General features: G+C 37.9%; 1 protein-coding gene across 1 annotated transcript in view; it reads left to right on the forward strand.

Moving 5' to 3' along the window:
* The window catches only part of LOC306877637 (sterol regulatory element-binding protein cleavage-activating protein-like), a 26,574-nt gene continuing 2,992 nt past the window's right edge, over nt 1-23,582 (forward strand). The window contains exons 1-22 of the mRNA XM_079429504.1: nt 1-125; nt 3,260-3,460; nt 5,638-5,758; nt 6,528-6,685; nt 6,808-7,016; nt 7,104-7,209; nt 7,347-7,519; nt 8,904-9,030; nt 9,423-9,535; nt 9,857-9,951; nt 10,058-10,156; nt 10,310-10,522; nt 11,425-11,789; nt 11,878-12,024; nt 14,704-14,905; nt 14,990-15,105; nt 19,263-19,761; nt 19,850-19,935; nt 20,039-20,121; nt 20,656-20,822; nt 22,850-22,930; nt 23,332-23,538. Of these exons, the coding sequence (XP_079285630.1) occupies nt 3,339-3,460; nt 5,638-5,758; nt 6,528-6,685; nt 6,808-7,016; nt 7,104-7,209; nt 7,347-7,519; nt 8,904-9,030; nt 9,423-9,535; nt 9,857-9,951; nt 10,058-10,156; nt 10,310-10,522; nt 11,425-11,789; nt 11,878-12,024; nt 14,704-14,905; nt 14,990-15,105; nt 19,263-19,761; nt 19,850-19,935; nt 20,039-20,121; nt 20,656-20,822; nt 22,850-22,930; nt 23,332-23,538 (3,489 nt within the window). The 5' untranslated portion in view covers nt 1-125; nt 3,260-3,338. The remainder of the gene's footprint in view (nt 126-3,259; nt 3,461-5,637; nt 5,759-6,527; nt 6,686-6,807; nt 7,017-7,103; nt 7,210-7,346; nt 7,520-8,903; nt 9,031-9,422; nt 9,536-9,856; nt 9,952-10,057; nt 10,157-10,309; nt 10,523-11,424; nt 11,790-11,877; nt 12,025-14,703; nt 14,906-14,989; nt 15,106-19,262; nt 19,762-19,849; nt 19,936-20,038; nt 20,122-20,655; nt 20,823-22,849; nt 22,931-23,331; nt 23,539-23,582) is intronic.

Here is a 23,582-nt window from a genome sequence, read left to right on the forward strand (position 1 = left end):
GTAGCTGACATGATGCAGGCAGAGCAGTAGAGACCTAACTACAGCCACCTGCCTGTGGAGCTCAACAGGAGCAGAATCACCGTTAAAACAAGCCCTCAGAGAAGAAGGGAGAACCTGTCATTAGGGTAAGCGATGATTTGAGCGCTATTGTTTTGAGTTGTGTGTTTATATTGCTAAATTAGAGCATTTTAGAAGCAGGCCTTTAGTGGTGTGCATAGCTTGCAACCATGTTGAGGCAATAAAATGCGTATTTTTAGGGTGATGCGTGATATTTATTGGCTATATACGTCAAGCTAACCCAAATAAAACTGTTAGGTGTTTAATACTTGAGCTAATGCTAAAGCGTTAGCAGCTCGGCTAAAGTTAATGCCATGGAAACGTGTATCGGTTTCATCTCCTCGCACAACAAAAAGATAATAAATAGTGTCAGGGATTTTGAAATTGCAGACAACAGAGTTAATGCCAAACTGTATTCATATGTAGATCAGTAGCTGATAGCTTTAGCTCTGTTAGACTGATTTCAGCTCAGCTAATTTACAGTGTAATTGACTGACAATAACTGCAGAAGAAAAGTGGAAACCGCATCAGGCTGAACACCGCATGTTGCAATATAGTGCGTATTTTGTGCAATACCGTAAAAGTACCAAGGTATGCTATGGCATTTAGGAAATAATATAAAAAATAACATGGTGTTGCTGTCTCATACCTCACAATACCATGGTGCTATCACAGCATTGCATTGTAATTATATTAGTTTATTAAATAACCTGCAAAACTGTCTGGCATACATTCTCGTGTTAGTGCAAATGGATTTGATTCAGATTAAATTTGGTACTTTTCGTGTTTATACGGTTGTGTTGGAGTTTTTGACAGTTCATTTATTATGTTGTAGGCCTACCTGTGAGATGTTTTGGCAATTGTTTCCCTATATTAATATTCTGTTTGGTTTGTCAGTTTGTGGTTTGACCAACAATTTTGCAAAAATAGGAGTTTGACAGAAATTGCTTGCTAAATTAGTTCAATTTCAAGTTTCTTTAGCTTATATTTGTCGCTTTGGATAAAGTAAGTGAAAATTAAATTTGAAATCTTGAATCTTGATGATAATTAAAATCCGAAACATAAACAATAATATATAGATATTTTTGAAAGAAATTAAATAATAATGGAAATGTGAGAATATTGTAGAAAATTTTTCTCTGGTGTTTATAATGAAGGATTTTTTTTGAGAAGTGAATGTGAGCAGGCAGATATCCCTGACGGCTGTTTTGCAGTAGATTTATGATCAGATGATTTACAGTGGAACACTCTAATGCAGACATAAATCCACTGGAGACTGTAGTTGTCAGATTTCTAGTTTTCCTAATTCCTTCATTTTGGAAACCAATAACTGGTGTATTTTTAGTGCCCTGTAACTGAAAGCATTGCTGTAGTTTGTGCTGTTTTACTTTTGAACTGTTTGTCATTTTTTGATTGTTCTGTCCAAAGCAACAACTTTGCGTTGCACTCTAAAGTTTTATCCCATCATGCATGATAGTTACCAGGTTCTTGTCACCAAATTGTCAAACAGAGTTGCTTTGCATAAACCGGTCCGTCTGTCAGCCACACGTGTTTATCAGCCCGTGCCTGCATATTCCCTTAAGAATTTAAAGTCATTGCCTGTTTCCATGCTGTAGCATTTGGGTTTGCCAAGATTAGACGACTTTGAATGGTCTCTCTGGACTCTGTTCTCTTAAAAATCTCCCAGATTCGGCAATAGAGGGAGAGAAGGAAGTGTGCAAATGCAATAAGAAAGAGACTGTTAAGACTCAGTTTGACACAGTTTGTCTCTCTCTAAGATGGAATGGGAAAGGGACTGTTAAGCTTGGATAAATGGAAATAATTGACCCCAAATGGCAAATTCTGTCATCATTCATTTGTTCACTCTTATGTCTTTCGAATGTCTATGACTCTCTTTCTAATGGTGAACAAACAGGTCTGTGTTGGACGGTTGATATTTTCCATACAATTAAATGTCTTAAAAATTGAGTTTTCAAGCTTCAAGAAGGATGCAAATAAATACAACTATCATAAAAGTGTTCCTTATGACTACTGTGCTGTAAGTCTTAAATGTTTGAACAAAAAAAGTTTATATTGTTACTCACTTGTTCACCACAAATTACTTATGAAATGCATTAGCATTCTTATTTTATTACAAATTATTGCAGTTATCATTTTTATTACCATTACTGAAAAACCTAATTTTATTTTTATTTTTAATTCTGTTGTTTTTATTAGTGCTTTTATTGGTGTAATGATTGCTTTGGAAATATTGAAACATTTTAAGGTTAATTTTTTGCTCTGTGGTGTAGTCACAGGGGCACCCAATGACAAAAAAGAGCTCTTTGTAAACCATAGACCGCCAGTATAACCCTTGAACCCTCTGGGGGGAGTTTGAAAGTCCAGAAACTACCTCTAGGTAAAGGGTTAATTCTAACAGATAGGTTTTCTAAAGAATGATCTGTTAGCTTGCTAGCTGTTGGCAGAGATGTGTTTAAGTTTGTTTGGTTGGTAACAGATTACAGTAAGGTTAAATTAGTTAACATTTATTCTTAACTTCTTACTGGATTTCACAGCGTTGTTTAGTGCGTGATCGCGACTGGCCATTGTAATAAATGCATTCGCGCTAAGCTTTTTTTTTGAGGCGAGTGGATAAAAGGTCAGTTCAAACGAGTACCGCTATTTTGTTCCGCTTTTGACACGTTTGGCATTTAACATATCTATCATGCACAACAGAGTGACAACGACTATCAGTTAGACAAAGTCTTTTATCCAGTGTGTTTGAGTTTGTTAAACCCCGCGCTGCAAACACCTCTTAAACACACAGAATAATGCAAGTGGGCATTTTTAATTATTTATTTTTGTAATCGCGGCTTTGAACGATTATGTAATCGTGGCATCCATAAAAGTAATCGCGATTACAAATTCGATTAATTGTGCAGCCCTACTTTTCCGGCTCATGTCATGTCAGAATCATACATAAGTTTTATGTTGGCCATACATATGAATGTTTTTGTACTGTTGACAATTAATAGCAGTAAAGCTTGCCATAAGATGCTACTCATTTAGTCTGTTTATAAAACGAAAATACAGATAATGCTTTTAATATGTGCTCTAAAGTTCTAAAAAAGCTTTTGGGTTTTATCAGTAACAGGAAAAACACGTTCTTCACATCACAAGGACAGAGAGCCAATTATAGTTATGTACATGCTTGTTCGCACAGATCCCTGGATGCCCGCCGGTGCCCTCGCCCTGGCCGCACACGCAGACTCAATGGCCATCAGCTGACCCCTCCCCCCAGGATGACGGTGAGAGAGCGGCTTCGGCAGAACATCTCGGCCGCCTTCTACCGGCACGGCCTACTATGTGCCTCCTATCCGGTTCCCATCATTCTCTTCACCTCTGCCAGCATCCTGACCTGCTGGTGAGTGTGCAGTCATGATATTTGATTCAAGCAGGAAGTAATGGGATTGGAGCGAGATTTAAACTTATCAGGGACACAATGGCTGCTAAACCACAGTTCTGATGGCCTCTGTCAATGCTGAAGTACTTTATGTACTTCTGTGGTTTAGGAAAAGCAGCTTATCTGTACAAATCTGTGGGTGGGATGTTTTCGGGTGTGAATGGGTGAGAGAGGGCGACAATGGAATGAAGTTGGCTTGTGGTCGGTTGTTCTGCACAGTTTGATTTCGACAGCAAGGATCGTGCCAGGAGGACTGTGTGTAGCACAAATACAAAAGTGGAGCACTGAGCTAGAGAAAACGGTTTCTCATGCCTTTTCTTTTAGCCTCAGTCAGCAAAATGTGAATTAAGTCTCTGATGCTTCAGATAAAGGACAAAATCCATGCGGAAAAGAGTGAGTGTGTGAACATTTCTCTCAGAGATCAGCCCAGTGTCTTCAACTGCCTGGAGGAACAGAAGTAGGCTTTGTGAAGTGGCAACTACTTGTCACTGCGGATGTCTGAGTTCTTTCTCAGCTAGAGAAGAGAAGGTACTGGGCAGAATAGTTTGACTCAGCCACAAGAAGGATAATAAAGGAATATACCGAATTAAACACAAATTAAAGGATTAGTTCACTTCCAGAAAAAAAAATTCCTGAACATTTACTCACCCCCATGTCATCCAAGATGTTAATGTCTTTCTTTCTTCATTTGAAAAGGAATTAATTCTTTTGAGGAAAACATTCCAGGATTTTTCTCCACTTTAATGGGACCCAATGGGTTAAGGTCTAAATTGCAGTTTCAATGCAGCTTCAAAGTGCTCTACATTATCCCAGCCGAGGAATAAGGGTCTTTATTAGTGAAACGATCTGTCATGTTCTTCAAAAAAAACAATTCTCTGCGATGCAGAGCCAGTGCAGTGTTGACCGAACCGGGCTAATATGGTCATACTTCCTGGTTCTAGAACAGGTCAAGCATGGTTAGTTGTTTGTCTGTGTACTTTGGTTCAAAAAGGTAGTCTCATTTTCTCCTCCAACTTCAAAATCATCCGACATCATTGTTTTACCTGTTTTTGTAAAGGGCGTTTGACTTTCTTTGCACCTTCAGTTTGTAAACACTGGGTCGGTACTTCCGCCTACATCATGCGTGACCTTTCCAACATGACTACGTAATGCGTGAGGTCGAACTAGTGCAGGACGAATATTTGTGGTTAAAAAGTATATACAAATTATTATTATTTTTTTTTTATTTTTTATTTTTTTTAAAACGACCAATTTTTTCACTAGATACGACCCTTATTCCTTGGCTCAGATCGTGTTGAGCCCTTTAAAGCGGCATTGAAACTGCAATTTGGACCTAACTTCTTTTCAACTGAAGAAAGAAAGAAATTAACATCTGCAAAATTAACTGGATGAGATGAGGGGGAGTGAATTATCAGGAAATTTATATTCAGGAGGTGAACTAATCCATTAAGCACACAAATTGATATTGGTTTGATCCTTAGTTTGTATGTACCGTGTTAAGGAAAGCACACTCAGAGATTCCATGAATAATGTATTTTACACAATAGCCTTCTGTTTCCCTGATGTCAACAGTGTCATGTGTTTTAAACCTTATCAGCTTGTGCTCCTCTCTTTAACACACTGCTGTTGTTGGTGGGGGATATTCGTGGCTTTTGAAGTACTTTAAAGGAGAGGGACAGATGTTCCTTTTGTGAGAAGTAGGGGTTGGTCAGATCATCCATCTGGAAAGTATCCCAGTCCTTCAGTGTTTGTGCTGCAAGCAGTATTGTGCGTCTTGTGCTATAATTTTTCCTAGAAAGTGTAAAATTCTTGTTTTTACTATCCTTAGTTTTCTTAAAGCTTGCTAGCCTGAGGACATCACAGATGACATGTTAATCATACTGGTCTGTGCTCCCTCCTGGTGAAGTTTTACGTTTTAAGTTCACTCTTGCTGCACCTGTGTGACTGATTGAAAACAACACTTTGCATACTTATCGCCCTTTTCGTTCAAATATGATTTGTTTTATGGACCTTTTATGGGCTCTTTGTCATGAGAAGGCCATTCCTCTATTTGGAGGTACCATGTCTGTGAGGAATGCAGCTTGACGTTGGTAATAAAAGATTGATTTGTCGTTCTGTAACCATGCTTTCTATTACAGTTACCCTCTGCTGAAGCTCCCTCTGCCAGGAACAGGGCCTGTCGAGTTCACCACTGGAGTACGAGATTACTCTGTCCCATCCCATGAGTCTCAGGGCGACCTGCCAGAGCGCCCTGATTGGGTAAAATAAAATGCTTGTTTGATATACATTACCGTTAAAATTTCAGTTCTGTAAGATTTTTTTAGTATTATTTTAAAAGAAACGAATATTTTTTATCAATAGAATATGGAAAAGAATTCTGAAAAAATGTATATGGTTTTCACAAAAATATTAAGCAGCACATTTGTTTTCAACATTAATAGTTGTAAATGTTACTTGAGCACCAAATCAGCACATCAGAATGATTTCTTAAGGATCATGTGACACTGCAGTTAAAAATAGTTTTTACTTTTATATTATTATTATTTAAATAAATGCAGCCTTAGTGAGCGTGAGACTTCTTTCAAAAGCATTACAAAATCTTACCGCCCCCAAACGTTAAAAGATAGTTACAACAGTTGTGAAGTATGCAGCTTTTCTGTGGAATTATTAACAGGATTGCTAAGGCTGGCACTGGATAGGAATTGTAGACCTTGCAAACGTTGGGTGTGTAATGTGTCCTAAACTGTTGCAGACATGAATAAACATCAAATCATGTTGAAAAAGGTATATTATTACTTTTCTAATCTCTCAGATTTAAGACAATTTCACGTGGTGGACAAAAACCATTTGCAAAAATTCCAGTTGACTTGCTATGAAAAGTTGCCTCTAGACTTGGGGCCAGCAAACACCTACCTGCAACACTTTAGCATCAGTCAATTAGCTTGGTCAAGTGCCACTAAAAATGTAAAAGTCTAGTTTCTTTTGAAGACCTGTTACTGTTAATCTAAAAATGCTGCTTTTCTTGCAGTATCGGGGTCCTCCGGTGGCCTACATCCAGCAGGTCCTGGTCAAGGCAGCAGTTTCACCATGGGACAGCAGTCTGGTTCCTGTGGACGTGTTCCGCTCTCCCCTTGGGCGCGTTTTTAGTCTCCTGGAGGAGATCAGAAACCACGTTTACACAGACAGGTCTAAGATTCCCCCCTGGGGTTATTAACTCATGTTGATTGATTTCAAACCATTTCTGTTCGCCCTTGTTACCACACATTTCTCAACCTCATTCTTTCCTGTTTTCCTCACTTCTCTCTTAGAAGTTTGGAGGCGCTGTGCTTGCAGGTAACGGACCTGTTGCCAGGGTTACGCCGCATGCAGGCGGTCCTTCCAGAGCACGGCTGCCTGCTGGTATCCCCTGGCAACTATTGGCAGAACCTGCGTGACCTGTTTGATGCAGATCCAGACCTCCTGAAGACAGTCCACCAACATGAACCAAAAGGCCTTCATACATCAGCCACTCTGAAAGGCAGGAAGCTGCTTAAATATAGTTTAATCTCTGCTCAAATTAAAAGTTACCCCCAGAAAACCCATTTTTACTGTTTGTGCTTTTTAGATTTACTCTTTGGTGTGCCAGGGAAGCAGACGGGTGTAAGCCTGTACAGCAAGAAGAGAGTAGTGACATACACCATCACAATTGCACTAGGCTCCTATGATGCAAGGTCAGCCTTTGTAATATTTCAAATTAATTGAGGCACGCGTCACATTTTCTAGATCTTGTGAAAATATAGTTTTTGTAGCAAACCAATCATGGTTTCCAAAAATGTTAAGCATCTCCTGTGTGTGTCTTTTTGTACAGGTTTGTAGCCAGTCTCCGAGCCCGTCTGAAACAGCTTCATCCCTCAGCGAACTGCACTCTGCGTGAAGACCACATGGTGCACGTCCATTTTAAAGAGGAGATTGGCATCGCTGAGCTCATCCCTCTGGTCACCACCTACATCATCCTCTTTGCTTATATCTACTTCTCCACCCGTAAGTGTCATCTCTACCTATATTCTCTGTCATTAATTAATTTTTTTCTTTTTTTTAAGAATTAATACTTTTATTTAGTAAGAATACATTAAACTGATGTAAAACATTTGTAGTGTTACAAATTATTTGTTTCAAATAAATCCTGGTCTTTTCAACTTCGATTAATCCTGAAAAAAAGTATCACAAATCCCACAAAAATGTTAAGCAGCACAACTGTTTTCAACGTTAAAAATAGTAAGAAATGATTTTTGAGCACCATATCAGAATGTCTGAATGATTTCTGAAGGAACATGTGACACTGAAGACTGGAGTAATGGCTGTTGAAAATTAAGAATTGCATCACAGGAGTAAACTATATTTTAAATTTAAAATAACAATTTTCTACGTTAATATTTCTCAAAATGACTTTTTTAAAATGTGTTTTTTGTCCATAAATACTGCAAAAAATTTGCTTTGTTAAATATATGTTCAAATAAAAAACATTTTAAATTGTAAAAAGAAATTCTGGTTTTGTGTTATGGAATACCTGGTTGTGTAATGCAATGTGTTACAATTGCACATTCTGACCTTGGAGTTAGAACAGAGTTTCAAACTGTGTCTCGGTGTTGTAAAACAATAGGTGATATTCTTTTAACATGTTTGTAGAAGATTCCATAAATATATATTTAATGGGCCACATACTTTCAGGAAGCATCTGATGTGCATTAGATTCTATAACTTTCATGAAGATATTTGCACAGATAAACTATCCAGCGTAAAAGAGTTTCAGACCATTTTGTCAGAACTAGCACCAGTGCTGAAATTTTTATGTTGGATGATTATATGTGCGCACACAGTTTGTTTATGCCTCGAAAAATATAGTTTTGTGAGATTTATTGAATATTGTTGTAAATTCTGTAGTGACTTCTATTACTATTGCAAACAGTCAAGCAACCAGAAATCTTTATCGTTGACCCTTGATTAGTGTCCACTGCTGTTATTGTCCGCCATGGAAGTACCACAGTTGACAGAATTATTGCAGACTTTCCAGAAATGTGAATATTCATAGTGTTTTCTGCTGTTCTCTATTGTTCTTTTTCTAATAATCATTCCATATATCTTTAAATTATTAAGAAGTAATACAACAGTGTTGAAATAGTATTTCCGGGTGCCTCTGGGAAAGCAGTAAATTGGCAGTAGAAAGCTTTCAGATTAGCATAGCTGTTTGGTTTCTGACTGAGCTTTCGTGTTTCAGTCTGGCTTGGCGATTATCCTCAGAACAGCACGTTCAGCATCAAGAATTCACATACCCTCTTTCCGACAGCATTTTGTATGCTTAATGACGTTTTTTGTAAAATGTTCTTGACAAAAATAATTCGGATCATCCCTCCCTCTCACTTCACAGGAAAGATTGACATGGTGAAATCCAAATGGGGCTTGGCGCTGGCTGCTGTGGTGACGGTTCTCAGCTCTCTGCTCATGTCTGTGGGACTCTGCACCTTGTTTGGCCTGACACCCACGCTGAATGGAGGGTTGGAGCTCAGCCAAAACACACCTTTATTCATACCACTAGAAAGATTATGTGCATCACTATCACAGGGCTGCTATAGACTTAATCCCTCAGGAATTAATATGTCACTGTTTGATCTTTGAGCAGGTTGATGGGTTGAAAGTTGCAGTCAATACATACACACTATTTAGGCCATGTATGTACTCCATATTGATCCAATATACAATAGGGCTGCATAAGGTCACCTCTTCAGCTAATCACAAAACGCTAGAGTGAATTTTTCTGTTAGGCTTTTATCCTCAATAATAAGCTAGCTCCTCACATTCTTTTTTTTAGCATAATTTTTTTCACATCACAATTTTTTTTGGATTAATTTTCAAAGATTAAGTTGTTTTCTCTGCTACTGTTTTGCAGGGAAATCTTCCCTTACCTTGTGGTGGTAATTGGTTTGGAGAATGTCCTTGTCCTCACCAAGTCTGTTGTGTCGACGCCTGTCGACCTTGAAGTCAAGCTTCGTATTGCTCAAGGTCAGAGATGATGCAAAAATATAAAATTTAAAATAAACAACAAACATAAATATATATCAAATTGCTAAATATATTTTTACAAAATATATACTGCTTTAAACATGTTTTATTTACTGTAGTTAACTTCCATAGCCTTAAAAAATAACATTTTGCATTTTGTTGTTTTTATTTTTCACAATTTTTCATAAAGCCCTTGGTAACCTCTTAAGCAGTTTGAAATCTTTTGAAAGTATGGGATGTGAAAATTAGACCAAATTGAATGACACACTCTGGCAAAGGTCTGAATTTTTTACTTGTTTTTTTTCTTGGTTCTGTCTTAAGGTCTAAGCAATGAGAGCTGGTCCATCATGAAGAATATGGCAACTGAATTGTGCATCATCCTCATTGGATACTTCACATTTGTACCAGCCATTCAGGTGAAGCTCTAGTAAATAACTCCGATATATGATCTGCTTTTGGTGGTAGTTATACAGTTCCAAATCACAAATGCTCTATACTTCCCACTTATTCTTTTGTGTGTAGGAGTTCTGTCTGTTTGCTGTGGTCGGTCTGGTGTCCGATTTCTTCCTGCAGATGTTTTTCTTCACCACTGTGCTGTCTATTGACATCCGCCGCATGGAGGTGAGAACCACCCACACAGAACATTCTAGAAAATATATTTTACAATTCCATGAGAAATACATGAATCATTCATTGCGTCATATGAGTACCTTGTCTGGAATTTTTAGTTTGATTGTATTGTCTTTCCCAACTCTCATGTCTCTACATAAACAGTTGGCTGATCTGAACAGGCGTCTCCCGGCAGAAGCGGGGATGCCTCTGCCTAAACCGGGCCCTTTGCGTCCACGAGAGACACCTCCACCGCCCCGCCCTTCTCCCCACACCATCACCCTGCAGGCTCCTGCATTCCGGAACCTCCGCTTGCCCAAGAGGCTCAGGGTGGTGTACTTCCTAGCCCGCACTCGCCTGGCACAGAGAATCATCATGGTAAAAATTAGACCCTTTAAAGGAAAAGTTCACCCAAAAATGAAAATTGTCATAATTTACTCACCCCTATGTCTTTCCAAACCTGTATGAGTTCTTTCTTATGTTAAACACAAAAGAAGATATTTTGAAGAATTTTGAACAACCAAACAACAGGGAAAGAAATGCTATGAAACCGACAAACAGTAGGGAACAAAACACTATGGGGACCATCAACTGTTTGATTACCAGCATTCTTGAAAATATCTTCTTTTATGTTCAACATAAGAAGGAAACACGTACAGGTTTGGAACGACGTGAGGGTGAGTAAATGATGACAGAATTATGAACTATCCCCTTAAAGGTTCATTGTGACATTTTGAGCTGGTAGTGGAACCAATCAGAATTGCAGTTTTAAGAATAAACCATTAATTTAAAGAAATTATTACTTTTATTTATCAAGGATGCATTAAATTGATCAATCGTTACTGTAACAAAGACATTTATGATGTTAAATAAATTCTGTTTTTGAACTTTCTATTCATTTAAGAATCCTGAAAAATATTAAGCAGTACAACTGTTTTCAAAATTGATAATAAGAAACATTTCTCAAGCTGAAAATCAGCATACTAGAATGATTTCTGAAGGATCATGTGACACTGAAGACTGGAGTAATGATGCTAAAAATTCAGCTTTGCATCACAGGAATTAATTACATTTAAAATATTAAAATAGAATACAGTTATTTTAAATGTAATAAGATTTGTTTTTGCTGTATCTTTGATCAAATTAATGCAGACTTCTTTTAAAAACATTGAAAATCTTACTGAACCCACACTTTTGAACAGTCTAAATTAAATGAAAAATGAAAAAGAAAGCATAAGAGTTTTTTTTTTATCTAAATTTGTTGTCTGTTTATTTAATAGGTTGGCACTGTAATCTGGATTGGGATCCTGGTCTACACGGACCCTGCTGGTCTGAGGACTTTCCTTGCTGCCCAGGTGTCAGAGCAGAGCCCTCTTGGGGAGGCGGGGCTTCCTCCTCATTTGGGCGTTGCTCCGGTATTTCCTGGTGGAAACCCAACCAGCACATTGAGCGTGCTTCCTGCCCCAGAACCCACTCCTCTACCTGAAAACCAATCGCAGGGTCACCGAGCATCCCACCCAGGAGTAGCCCCTGTGTCCAGCCCCCAGATCACTTGGAGCCCTGAGGATGAGGAGCTGTGGAGGCGGCTTTCTTTCCGCCACTGGCCCTCACTCTTTAGCTATTACAATATCACTCTTGCAAAGAGGTGCGCTACTCTATCATCTTATAATAGATGATATGGTTCAGGCCTCTTGTAGTTATGCCCCTAACATGCCCCTGTCTGATGCCCTCAGGTACATCAGCATTCTTCCAGTCATCCCTGTCACGTTCCATCTCAGCCCACAAGAGGCCATAGACACACGCCATCCCCAGGATACATACCACGCTCCTCCTCCCAGCATCAAGACCTCGGACCTGCAGACAGACCTCACACTCTACAAGTCAGTGTTGCACTTCAGCTATTCGGTCATTCTACCTGTTTTTATAAATGTTACTTATTCGGTTACCAATTCAGTTTGCATTATTATTATAAATAAACCATAGTTTGGGCAACAATACACCAGATATTTAACAAATGAAGCAATTCCTGCTATTGTTTTTGTTGAATTTTATTTATTTGTTTGATAGACTAAGTTTGGGGTTGGTAAAATTTCTTTTAATGTTTATGAGAAGTCTCTTATGCTCACCAACGCTACATTTATTTAATCAAAAATAGAGTAATTTTGAAAATGCATTAGAATACAAAACAATAGTTTTAAATTGTAATAATATTTTGAAATGTGATCACATGATCATTCAAATATGCTGATTTGGTCCTCAAATAACATTTCATATTATTATTATTATCATATTATTATGTTGGAAAAAGTTGAGCTGCTTAATATTTTTGTGGAATGTGAAAGGATGAATAGAAAGTAAAATCAGCATTTATTTGAAATAGATTTTTTTTGTAACATTACATCTTTTATTGTCACATTTGATCAGTTAAATGCATCCTTACTGAATAAAAGTATTAATTTATTTTTAAAAATCGTACTGACCCCAGACTTTTGAACAATTTATAAAAAAAATTTTTTAGTTATGAATTTACAGGTTTGTAGTATCTGACATAAATATATCGCATGGTACTGCATTGTTTTTGTGAATTTTGTTTTATACATATTGCCCTTTTATACATAAATATATTAAATTACAGTTTCATTAAAGGGTTACTCCACCCCAAAATGAAAATTTTGTCATTAATCACTTACCCCCATGTCGTTTCAAACACGTAAAAGCTTCGTTCGTCTTTGGAACACAATTTAAGATTTTTTGGATGAAAACCGGGAGGCTTGTGGTACCATTGACTGCCAAGTAAATGACACTGTCAAGGCCCAGAAAAGTATGAAAAGCATCATCAAAATAGTCCATCTGCCATCAGTGGTTCAATCTGTCTGTTATGACGCGACGAGAATACTTTTTCTACGCAAAGAAAATAAAAATAACGATTCAACAATTTGTCTCCTCTGCGTCAGCGTAGCATTTTGGAGAATATCCGCTGGACGCAAACTGCGTACGCTGTTCTGTGTCAGCGACGCCACATGGCTACGCTGTTTTCGTTCAAATCAAAGCATAGAAAACGTATCAGTGCGGTGTGGCTGACACAGAATCGCATACGCTATTTGCGTCCAGCGTTTACTCCCCAAAAAGAATTGTTGAATCGTTATTTTAATTTTCTTTGCGTTCAAAAAGTATTCTCGCCCCTTCATAAAATTCAGATTGAACCACTGATGGCAGATGGACTATTTTGACGATGCTTTTCATACTTTTCTGGGCCTCGACAGTGTCATTTACTTGGCAGTCAGTGGGACAGTCACAAGCCTCCCGGTTTTCATCCAAAATATCTTAAATTGTGTTCCGAAGACGAACGAAGCTTTTACGAGTTTGGAATGTTTTGGGGGTGAGTGATTAATGACAAAATTTTCATTTTGGGGTGGAGTATCCCATTAAGAGAATATAAATGGTCTGATTTAGCAGTGTCGCAAATTCCCTTTTTTATCGAGTAATCTAATGTGGTGCATTTTGTGGCGACACCGCAGAAACAAATTCAGCTCTGTCACGTTACAATAAATAAAGGTGTTCACTATTTGGGTGTTCACCAGAGGGTTGTAAGGATAAGAAAGGAATTTTGTTTTGTTCTTTTCCCACATTGTTGTATTATATCAGACAGCAGTCATTCATTGGTAATCTGTAAATTGCTCAATGACGTTTCCCAGAAAACATGCATTACCACTTTCCTTTGTGGTCTTTCTGTGAACGAATGTCAAGAGGTTTTAAACCTCATGGCCAAAATATTCTTTTAACAAACAAACACTTACATTCTTCATTTATACATGGAAAAACTGTCACTGATTAACTACGAGCGCTCATTCATATCTCATTCTAGCATACATGGGAGATCTAAATATGTGACTACAGAGACAAACAATAGTCTCCAGTGTTTCCCCTACCATTATTTTAGCGTGACGCTTCCGGTGATGTTAGCGTCTCCCATCTCACTAATGAGGACATAAATACATGAACAACAATCTCCAGAACTGCTCTGATAGTAACTTCACAACACACTCAGATTGTGGGGTTCAAGGTCATTGTTCCAAGGCCCCGTTCTTATCTATGAGGTCGTTATGATTGTTAGATACACATCAGATGGCTGTAGGTCAGTTTGCTCTAAAACTTGGCCCCTCCTTCTAATTCTTCCTTTAGCCCCCTGCCTGTGTTTCCTGTTTTCTGTGCTGCATTTACCCTGTGAAGACAGATCAAGAGTATGTGCACGTGCTCAGATGTTGTCCAACTTTCTGCATGTAATGCTTACCTTTGAGTTCCCATTCCTGGAGATGCGTGGACTGTAATTTCAAGAGACTTGTTTTGCAGGGGCTCATGCTTAAATGCCAAATTTATATTGCTTGATTGACCCATTCATTACAGGTGAAGTGTGTAGTGTATGTGTCAGTAGGGGACCACACAGATTAGGAAAAAAAATGAGTTTAATGTCAGGTTCTCAAACACTCCCCCATCTGGCATTGTTTGGACTAATGGATATTTTATTTTATTTTACATAATAAAAATGTGTATTTGTGTAGGGTGGCAGCTCTTGGACTTTTCGCCGGAGTGGTGTTAGTTCTCTTACTCTTCTGTCTGTATCGTGTGCTCTGCCCTCGGAACTACGGGCAGAACGGGGTGCCCCATGGTCGCCGTCGCCGTGGAGACCTGCCCTGCGATGAATATGGCTACTCGCCGCCAATCAGTGAAATTTCCCCTCTGCTGCTGAGAGGCCACAGCATGGTGAGAAACAAATTAACTTGCACTGACGCGTTTCCATAAATGGACTCTAAGATATATAAAATTACCATTGCCATCTCTTCCCAGGACATTGAGTGTCTGGCCAGTGATGGCATGCTGCTGGCCAGCTGTTGTCTGGCGGGACAGATCCGTGTGTGGGACGCACAGACAGGAGACTGTCTTACTGTTATACCCAACAATGGGTAAGGAGGTTCAGTAAGACACCTACTGCATGGACTCTAATAAATGTATTGTTAAAAATAAATTATTTATATAGTACACAATTAGATAATACCAATTTAGGTCAACCAATTACCAAGCAATGCTTAATTTTGTTCAGTCTGTGGTATAAAAAGGTCACATTAGCAATTAAAGAAAAACACTTAAAGGGTTAGTTCACCCAAAAATGAAAATTAGCCTGTGTTTTACTCACCCTCGAGGTATTCTAGGAGTATATGACTTTCTTCTTTCAGACGAATCCAATCGGAGGCTATTCCAAGCGTTATCATTGCAGTCGGCGGGCGTTAAATAAAGTGTGCGCATTCATAATAAAACATGCCTCACACGGCTCTGCAGGGTGAATAAAGGCCTCCTGTAGCGAATCCATGCGTTTTTGTAAGAAAAGTATCCATATTTCAAACGTAATAAACACTTTGCTCTGTTTCATAAAACAAGTTTACCAAATAAGCCAGGCTTATTTCAGTTAGTCTGACTCATTGTCAAATAATTTGGTTCCATAAAGCAAATTTAACATGGGCCTAGATTAAGTTTAGTCACTTTGTGGCAACTTATGCTGGGAAACTAACCTGGTCTAAAGCAGGCTAACTGTCAGGCTAAGCTGAGTTCCTCTAACACTGACCAGTAGGAACACAATGATATTACCGCTCTCTTACATACTATTATTAGACTTTTTTGACAGTTTCTAGCCATGCAGCCTTTCTCTCTGGTTTTATGACAGCTGTACCTTTTATAGTTTGCAGAACATTGGAACATTACAATCTAAAATTGTTCTTTAAAGCATTGAAATAACTAAATTAAAAGTTAAAATCACTGAATTAAAAATTAAAATAAGTAAAATGACTATTTTAACTGCTATAAGAAACACACATTAACTCATTTGAGCTTAGTAATTAGTACTGTACTAGCTTACATTTGATTTGCCTATTACAATAGTCCCTTTACAGTTACTGCTATCATAAAAATACACTTACATGTAGGTTTAAAATTCTACAAAAGACACATTTAATATCCAACAACAAATATTTTAACAAAATGCATATTTGACTTTGAATTATTGCGGTATTATTCTATTGCGTTCCGTCTGTTTAGTGCGCATACACGCAGCAGCGCTCGTTCAATTGTGTAAGACTCGCCCACTCCTGACAGCAAAATGGATATATTTGCATGACTTTCTAACATTTACAGATGAAAAATATACTTGTGACATGTCAGTTATGCTCTGAGGAAACCACAGCGTCTCACATGCATTAAACAGCACAAATGCATTCGCTGTTTGCCATGGCGGATCGATTTGACCCATGATCGACATTAAGGGCTGCTTAAAAGTGCTGTATGTACGTTTTTGACTCTACTAAAGTATAAAAATACCATAATACATTTGCAGATATTTAAGAAACATGCTAAGTTCACATACTTGTTTATCTGGCCACCCCGGGCTGCCAGTTGGCGGAAAACACAGCGTATTTCATTTCAAGGGTTATTCCACCCCAAAATGGAAATTTTGTCATTAATCACTTACCCCCATGTCTTTCAAAACCTGTAAAAGCTTCGTTCATCTTCGGAACACAAAGATATTTTGGATGAAAACCGGGAGGCTTGTGACTGTCCCATTGACTCAAGAATATCTCTTTGGTTTTGAGACTTCAGTATTTGCAACTTCAGGGATCTTATCTATGCCCAATCAGCTTTTAACACTCCAAAGAGAGAGGAAAACTTGAAATCGCATCATATGACCCCTTTAAGAATAAGCGTGCAGTGCACAAATTAGTGAGATTGCGTGAACTTAATTTGTCATTTATGGAACTGCTGTAGGTTATTTCAAGCCAGGTTTTGGAATTTAATACCTGTTTTTCCTTGGGTCTCCGTTTTTTGTTATTCGTCATATTCAGGCAGCAGCGGTGATGAGAGAACGCGTTTGAGAAACTGTTTAGAGAGGAGAAATCAATCTACATTAGGGATGTAACGATTAACCGCGAGCCGGTTGAAAATCGATTCATATATGTGACGATTCAAATCGGTTGAGATGCTAAACAAATCGCGATTCAATTATGGGTAGGAGTTTATATGAATGTATGTTTGAGGGGAACTTACTGTCTTTAGAAAAGTTTAGATGGTATTTTTTATTTTCATCTTGCCTCTGTATAATGGATATTAAAGTTCATAAGTGCAGCGCTGCTTTGGAAACCAATGAAATGCTTTAAGCGCCACCTGCTGGCAGAGAGTGAATCAGCTCATCTACTGTTTCATTTCATGCAGATAATTTTATGTATACTGTAGTTTCACAAAATTGAAGTCAGACCACTCCGTTTTTGCTTCAAATTTCAAAATTATACAATCTAATTTAGATTATAAACTGCTCATGTTGCATATATGCAGCATCTTTGTTTGGATCATGATTCAAATGCAGTGGTTGCCTCTAATTTTAAATGGAAAGAGCACAGACAAAGCCTTATTTTGTTTATATGAAGAGATTTATTTGATTTGTGTTATTTATTTGATTTGGAGCTTGTTTTAAAATTTAAATTTAGTTTTGTTATTTACATTTTTTATTACATATTGTTATCAACATATTTACATTTTGTTATTTAGCAGAGGCTTTTATTCACAGCGACTTACAAATGAGGAGAATAGAAGCAATCAAAACCAACAAAAGAGCAATAATTTGCAAGTTCTATATTAGTATATTATTATAGTGTTATTTTTCAATTTCACAAAGAAACGTGCTGCATTTTGTCCAAGCACATTTAATTTAGAATTTGTCTTATCTCATTTTGTAAATTTTTTTTTAAAAATTGTGAATCGAATCGTGAGTTGAGTGAATCTACATATAAAATATTGGCCACAGATTATTGGTCACTTTCTAAATAATAAAAGTATAGCGCATCCACTAGTAAGTATATATAAATGTGACCGGTGCTGGCAAAATGAGTCGGAATGCCCAAATTTTCAAAAATTAGTTATTTTTATTTTCAAATACCTTCAAAATGATATATGACTTGTTGGAATCGGGTAAAAAATGACTGAGCTACAGCCGTTTGAAGGCAATAGAAGCAGCAGATCTGATTTTGAGAAAAATCGAGTTAAATATTCCAAAGCAGAATCACCAAGCAACGTTGAATATTTTCCTCCAATTCTTTTCTTAATAATAATTACTACATTATTAATCCCAATATAGCTATTTTTATTTTATCTTTGTTATTAAAAACAAGAACAACGATGCAATTAAACAGTATTTAATCAAGAGCAGCGAGTGATTCCGTCTTTTCTTTTATTGTAACATTGAGACAGATCTATATTAAGGCCTACTGCAATGCATGGATCAAATATAATGTTACACATCAGATTTTCCCCCAACTATTAACTAAACGTTCATGTCAGTCATAACAGATTATGATGTGAATCTCGCCAATACATAACTCGCAATAATGTACTTTATAAGGGAGATCGGGTGCTCACGGAAAGGCGCTTATGCACTTATGCTTTGCAAATGTCAGTCAGCACGATCGTCATCAGCGTTGGTTTGAAAATCATATTTCACTGGTTTGGACTCATGTCATCGAGAATTCGATATGAATATTAACAAAGCTGGAATGCTGCGCTTTGCAACAATAGACTTACAACTTGTAGTGAGAAGCAGTAGCCGTCGTCCAGAAGTGCGCAGAGAAAAAGGTACTCCTCTCAGAAAACGTACAAATAAAGATCATTTTAGATGTTTAATTACTATTTGGAGCATTGGGATCGCTAGAAGAGGGCTTAATGAACTCATTTTTATGAAAACCTCAAATTCGACCAAAACTTATATTTTTCTCTTCTTTTGCCTGTAGCTCAAAATTACCCCGTGCGACTTCCAACTCATTTTGCCAGAACAGGTCACAAATAAATAGTTTTTTACTGATGCAAATATGTTAGAAACGATGCATCGCGATGTAAATGCCAACTTATAGCCGATGCACACTTTTTAAATCAATGCATCCCATCGTTAACTTTTTATGCAAATGCACCGAGTGAATCGGTGAATCTTCCCATCCCTAATACATATGTTTATGTATGTATGTGTGTATGTTTTTTATTTTTATTTGAAAATGTACTCATTATTTGTATTTTTATGTATGTGTATTAGTCTGCGCAGGAGCAGCAGCAGTGGTTGGGAGCACCGTGATGGCTGGGATCACATAAGTGCTTGTGAGGCCGAGAGCCTCTTGGGGGCAGATTTTCGGGAACCAGGAGGAGCAGCGATGCGAGGACCAGATGTAGATATTTTCCCAATAAGGAGGAGGACCACCCCTGCACGCCCTGCGCTGTTTGGGGACCAGCCAGACCTCACCCCTCTCATCGATACCAACTTTGGGTCATTTCCCCCATCTCAGACTTTAAGCAGCGCTGGCTTTGATTTTGGGGGATTGGTGGAGAAGGCATACCAGGAGCATGAGCCCTCACCAACACTGGCCTTCCCACCTTCTCCTCCGGCTTCACAGCAAAGGCGGCGTAGCCTCGGGGACCAGCCTGTCTTACCACCAGAGCTCCCCCCGCAGTGCAATGGCGACTGGGACAGCTCAGTGTGGGCCATGGAGCTGAGGGGTAACCTCATTGCCACGGGCCGCAGCAGCGGAAAACTGGAGGTGAGGGAAAGAGAGGGCTTTTATAAGGAGAACATATTGATCTATCAATGTGATTAATATGCCGTTCTTATTTTCTTCTATCTATCAGCTGTGGGATGCAGTAGAGGGATCATTACGGTGCAGTAATGAAGATGGAGTATCTGGAATCACTGCCTTGGCTTTTCTTAATAACAGGTGCATGTCACAACAACCTAAAGCTCCTATATAAGCCATACTCATTTCACACCCAAGCACCTGTCTTATGTTTTCCTGCTAATGGGGGTATTTTCAATTGCAGAATTGTGGCAGCTCGTTTAAATGGCTCACTGGATTTCTTCACAGTGGAGATCAACAAGCCTCTGGGGTTGCTGCAATATCGTGGTGAGTTATGTCAAAATAATAAAAAAAAAAATAGACAAATACAACATTCCCACGGCCTTGGAAAAACCATAGAAAAAGAGGCTAAAACCAGGCCTGGAAATGTTATGTAAAATAATGAAATTGAATGTGATTGAAAGATACATTTTTCCGTTTGTCCAAGTTTTTTTCAATTATTGTTAAAAATACAGATCCAATAATCAAAACCAACTGGAAAAGTTACTGAAATTCATAAGATCAGAAAGCATGAAAACTCAAAAAACAGGTAGATAAAAGCTGACAGGAGAAAGTGGAGGACTGAAATAAAGAGGCATTTTTAAGGGATAGTTCACCCAAAAATTAAAATTCTGTCATTAATTACTCACCCTCATGTCATTCCAAAGCCTTAAGACCTTTGTTCATGTTTGGAACACAAATTAAAAATATATTTTTGATGAAATCCGAGAGCATTCTGACCTTGCATAGACAGCAACGCAACTACCACGTTCAAGGCTCTTTAAGCATTTTTCCTGATTTTTTTTTTTTCATTTGTGTTAGGACCCCCAGGCCGAGGCAGTCTGCCCCCCTCCCCCTGTTACAGCAGCGAGGATGTGATCAGCTGTCAGCTGACGCGCTCAGTACAGTGTGCCCACCAGAAGCCCATCACTGTGCTCAAATCTGCCGCTGGCAGAGTGGTCACCGGCAGCCAGGACCATACAGTCAGGGTAAGCAGCATATGAGTATATGGAAATATAAATATATATGCAAACAGGAAGATCAAAGTTGGCACATCACAACTCCAAAATTAGAAAAATATTTATGTTTTCACCACAGGCGACATTTCGAGTCTAAAACTTCTTCATCAGACAATGAACACATACATAGCTCCGCCCTTATATACAGCACAAACCGTTTGCAGTCAATTGTTGTTTTCACTTTTATGTGATATGTTTATTGCCATAATGTGATGTGGTTTGTTAATTGTCCTTGTGTGTGTGTTTTTATTTATATATATATATATATATATATATATATATATATATATATATATATATATATATATATATATATATATATATATATATATAATATTTATTAGGGGTGTAACGATACGAGTATTCGTATTGAACCGTTCGGTACGAGGCTTTCAGTTCGGCATTACAAACCGAACGATTTGTTGGACTAATCCTATTATGTTTCGAAAATAAAAGCTTAAAGTGTGTGAAATATAATGTTCTCAGTGCCACTGCGCACAACAAGACAGCCCAAACGACGTAACGGGCAACGTGCTGTCTGCCCCGTGATAACCTCCCCTTGCTGGGTTGTCAATAGACGATGATCTTATATCGACGGTAGCCAGAGATATTGTCAAAAACATCAATTATTGGCAATATTAGAGTATTTGGCATTTCCAATTAATGTAGCCCTGTTACATTCTTATTTTTATTAGGCCTATTATTATTATAAAGTTACTTTTATTATTAAATTTAAAATAACAAGTAGTTAGCCCTGCAATAATTACCACATAACTGCAAAGATAAGATTTAAAGAAAAGCTATTTACTCCTCAATTAAAATGTTTTTAAAAAAGGTATTTTAAAACAGGTCTATTAGGCTATACAATGAATTAAAGTCCTATAGTTAAAATATTAACACTGCAGTCATCAATAAAAATCAATGAAATAAAAAGCACCGACTTTCAAAAATAACTTATTTAACACGAAATACATTTCTTCTCTTTTTTTTTTTCACTATGTGCGGACCACAAGAGAAATATTAAGGGAATAAATGAAAACCGCTATAGCCTATATCGTTATCAGCATATGTTAAAGTAGATTCGTCTCTCGTCGTCTCTGAGAGAATAAGCGCCGTCATAACTCCGTCATTCCATTTTTACTTTCACTTTCTGCTTATAGTGAATTGACTGAGATTAAGATGTTCAGCATAAATAATGCGCAAAGTTTGCACGTGGGCAAACGTGTGCTTGTGTGATAAACAATGGCTCACCTTCATGGCTTAAAACAGAAATATTTCGAACATTGCGACGTAATCAATTACCCCGCCCCACATACCGAACCATGACACCACTGTCGTATCGAACCGAACCGTGAAATTTGTGAACCGTTACACCCCTAATATAGATAGATAGATAGATAGATAGATAGATATAAGGGCTGGGCAAATTAACGCATTAATTTATTAACGCCGACAATTATTTTTATCACGCATTATATATTTGTTTTGTCATGTGGGTGATCATGTGATCTAGGTTTGTGCTGTATATAAGGTCGGAGCTATGTGTGTGTTCATTGTCTGATGAAGAGCTTTTAGGATCGAAATGTCACCTGTGGTGAGAACATAAATATTTTTCTACTTTGGGGCTGTGGTGTGCCAACTTGGATCTTCCTGTTTGCAATTTTTTTTTTTTGTGGTTGAGCACCCGCATTGAGCTTTTGGCCTTTGGATGTGCATTTTGATTGTAATCTTTGTGGAATATAAATAAAATGTAAATATGGTAAAACATGTTAAATAGGGCAGATAATGCAACTTTGCACTTTGGTTATTAAAAGCATTATTATATTCAAAATATTAATTAAAAATATAAGGGTTATTTGTGGAACTTTACATTTGTGAATGATTTGTTCAGATGCTGGAAATCTGTAGAGCTTCCTGTGAGCACAGGAATTCTGTGCAAGCCTACAGTGTTAACTCATGCTTATGTTTGTTATTTATTTGACATTTTTCTTTTATAGGTGTATCGTTTGGAGGATTCTTGTTGTCTCTTCACCCTGCAGGGCCACTCAGGTGGCATAACTGCCATTTACATAGACCAGGTCAGAATCACATCACTATCTCACACATATACACCTTGTGCAATATTGCTGCTCATATTTCTAATTAACAATACTGTAAATTAACTGAAAACATGGTGGATGGATGGATGGACCAATGGATGGATAGTTGAATAGACTTGTAGATGGAAAGATGGATGGGTGGATAGAGAACAGGGACAGATTGAGAGAGGGATAGATAGAGGAATAGATGGTAGATGAGCAGATAGATGAATGGTTAGTTGGATCGATAGGCTGGCAGATAGATAGATGAATAAATGGATGTGTAGATGGATGGATATTGTCTCTACAAATAATATTCATTTTGGCAAATGAAGAAAAAAAAAAAAAAAAAAGTGTTAATTTTTTTTTTTCCCCCAACTCAAATTTGTTCTGTGTTGTAGACCATGGTTCTAGTCAGTGGGGGCCAAGACGGCGCCATCTGCGTGTGGGATGTCCTAACAGGCAGCCGGGTGAGCCACGTTTATGGTCACCGTGGTGATGTCACCTCATTGGTTTGCACAACTTCCTGTATCATTAGCAGTGGGTTGGATGACCTCATTTGCATTTGGGACCGTAGCACAGGCATAAAGATGTACTCCATACAACAGGTGTGTGATTATGAGAATTAGGACTGCAGGATTTCATCAACAAA

The sequence above is a fragment of the Barbus barbus genome (genome assembly GCF_936440315.1).
Source record: "Barbus barbus genome assembly, chromosome: 12".
Taxonomy (NCBI): Eukaryota; Metazoa; Chordata; class Actinopteri; order Cypriniformes; family Cyprinidae; genus Barbus; species Barbus barbus.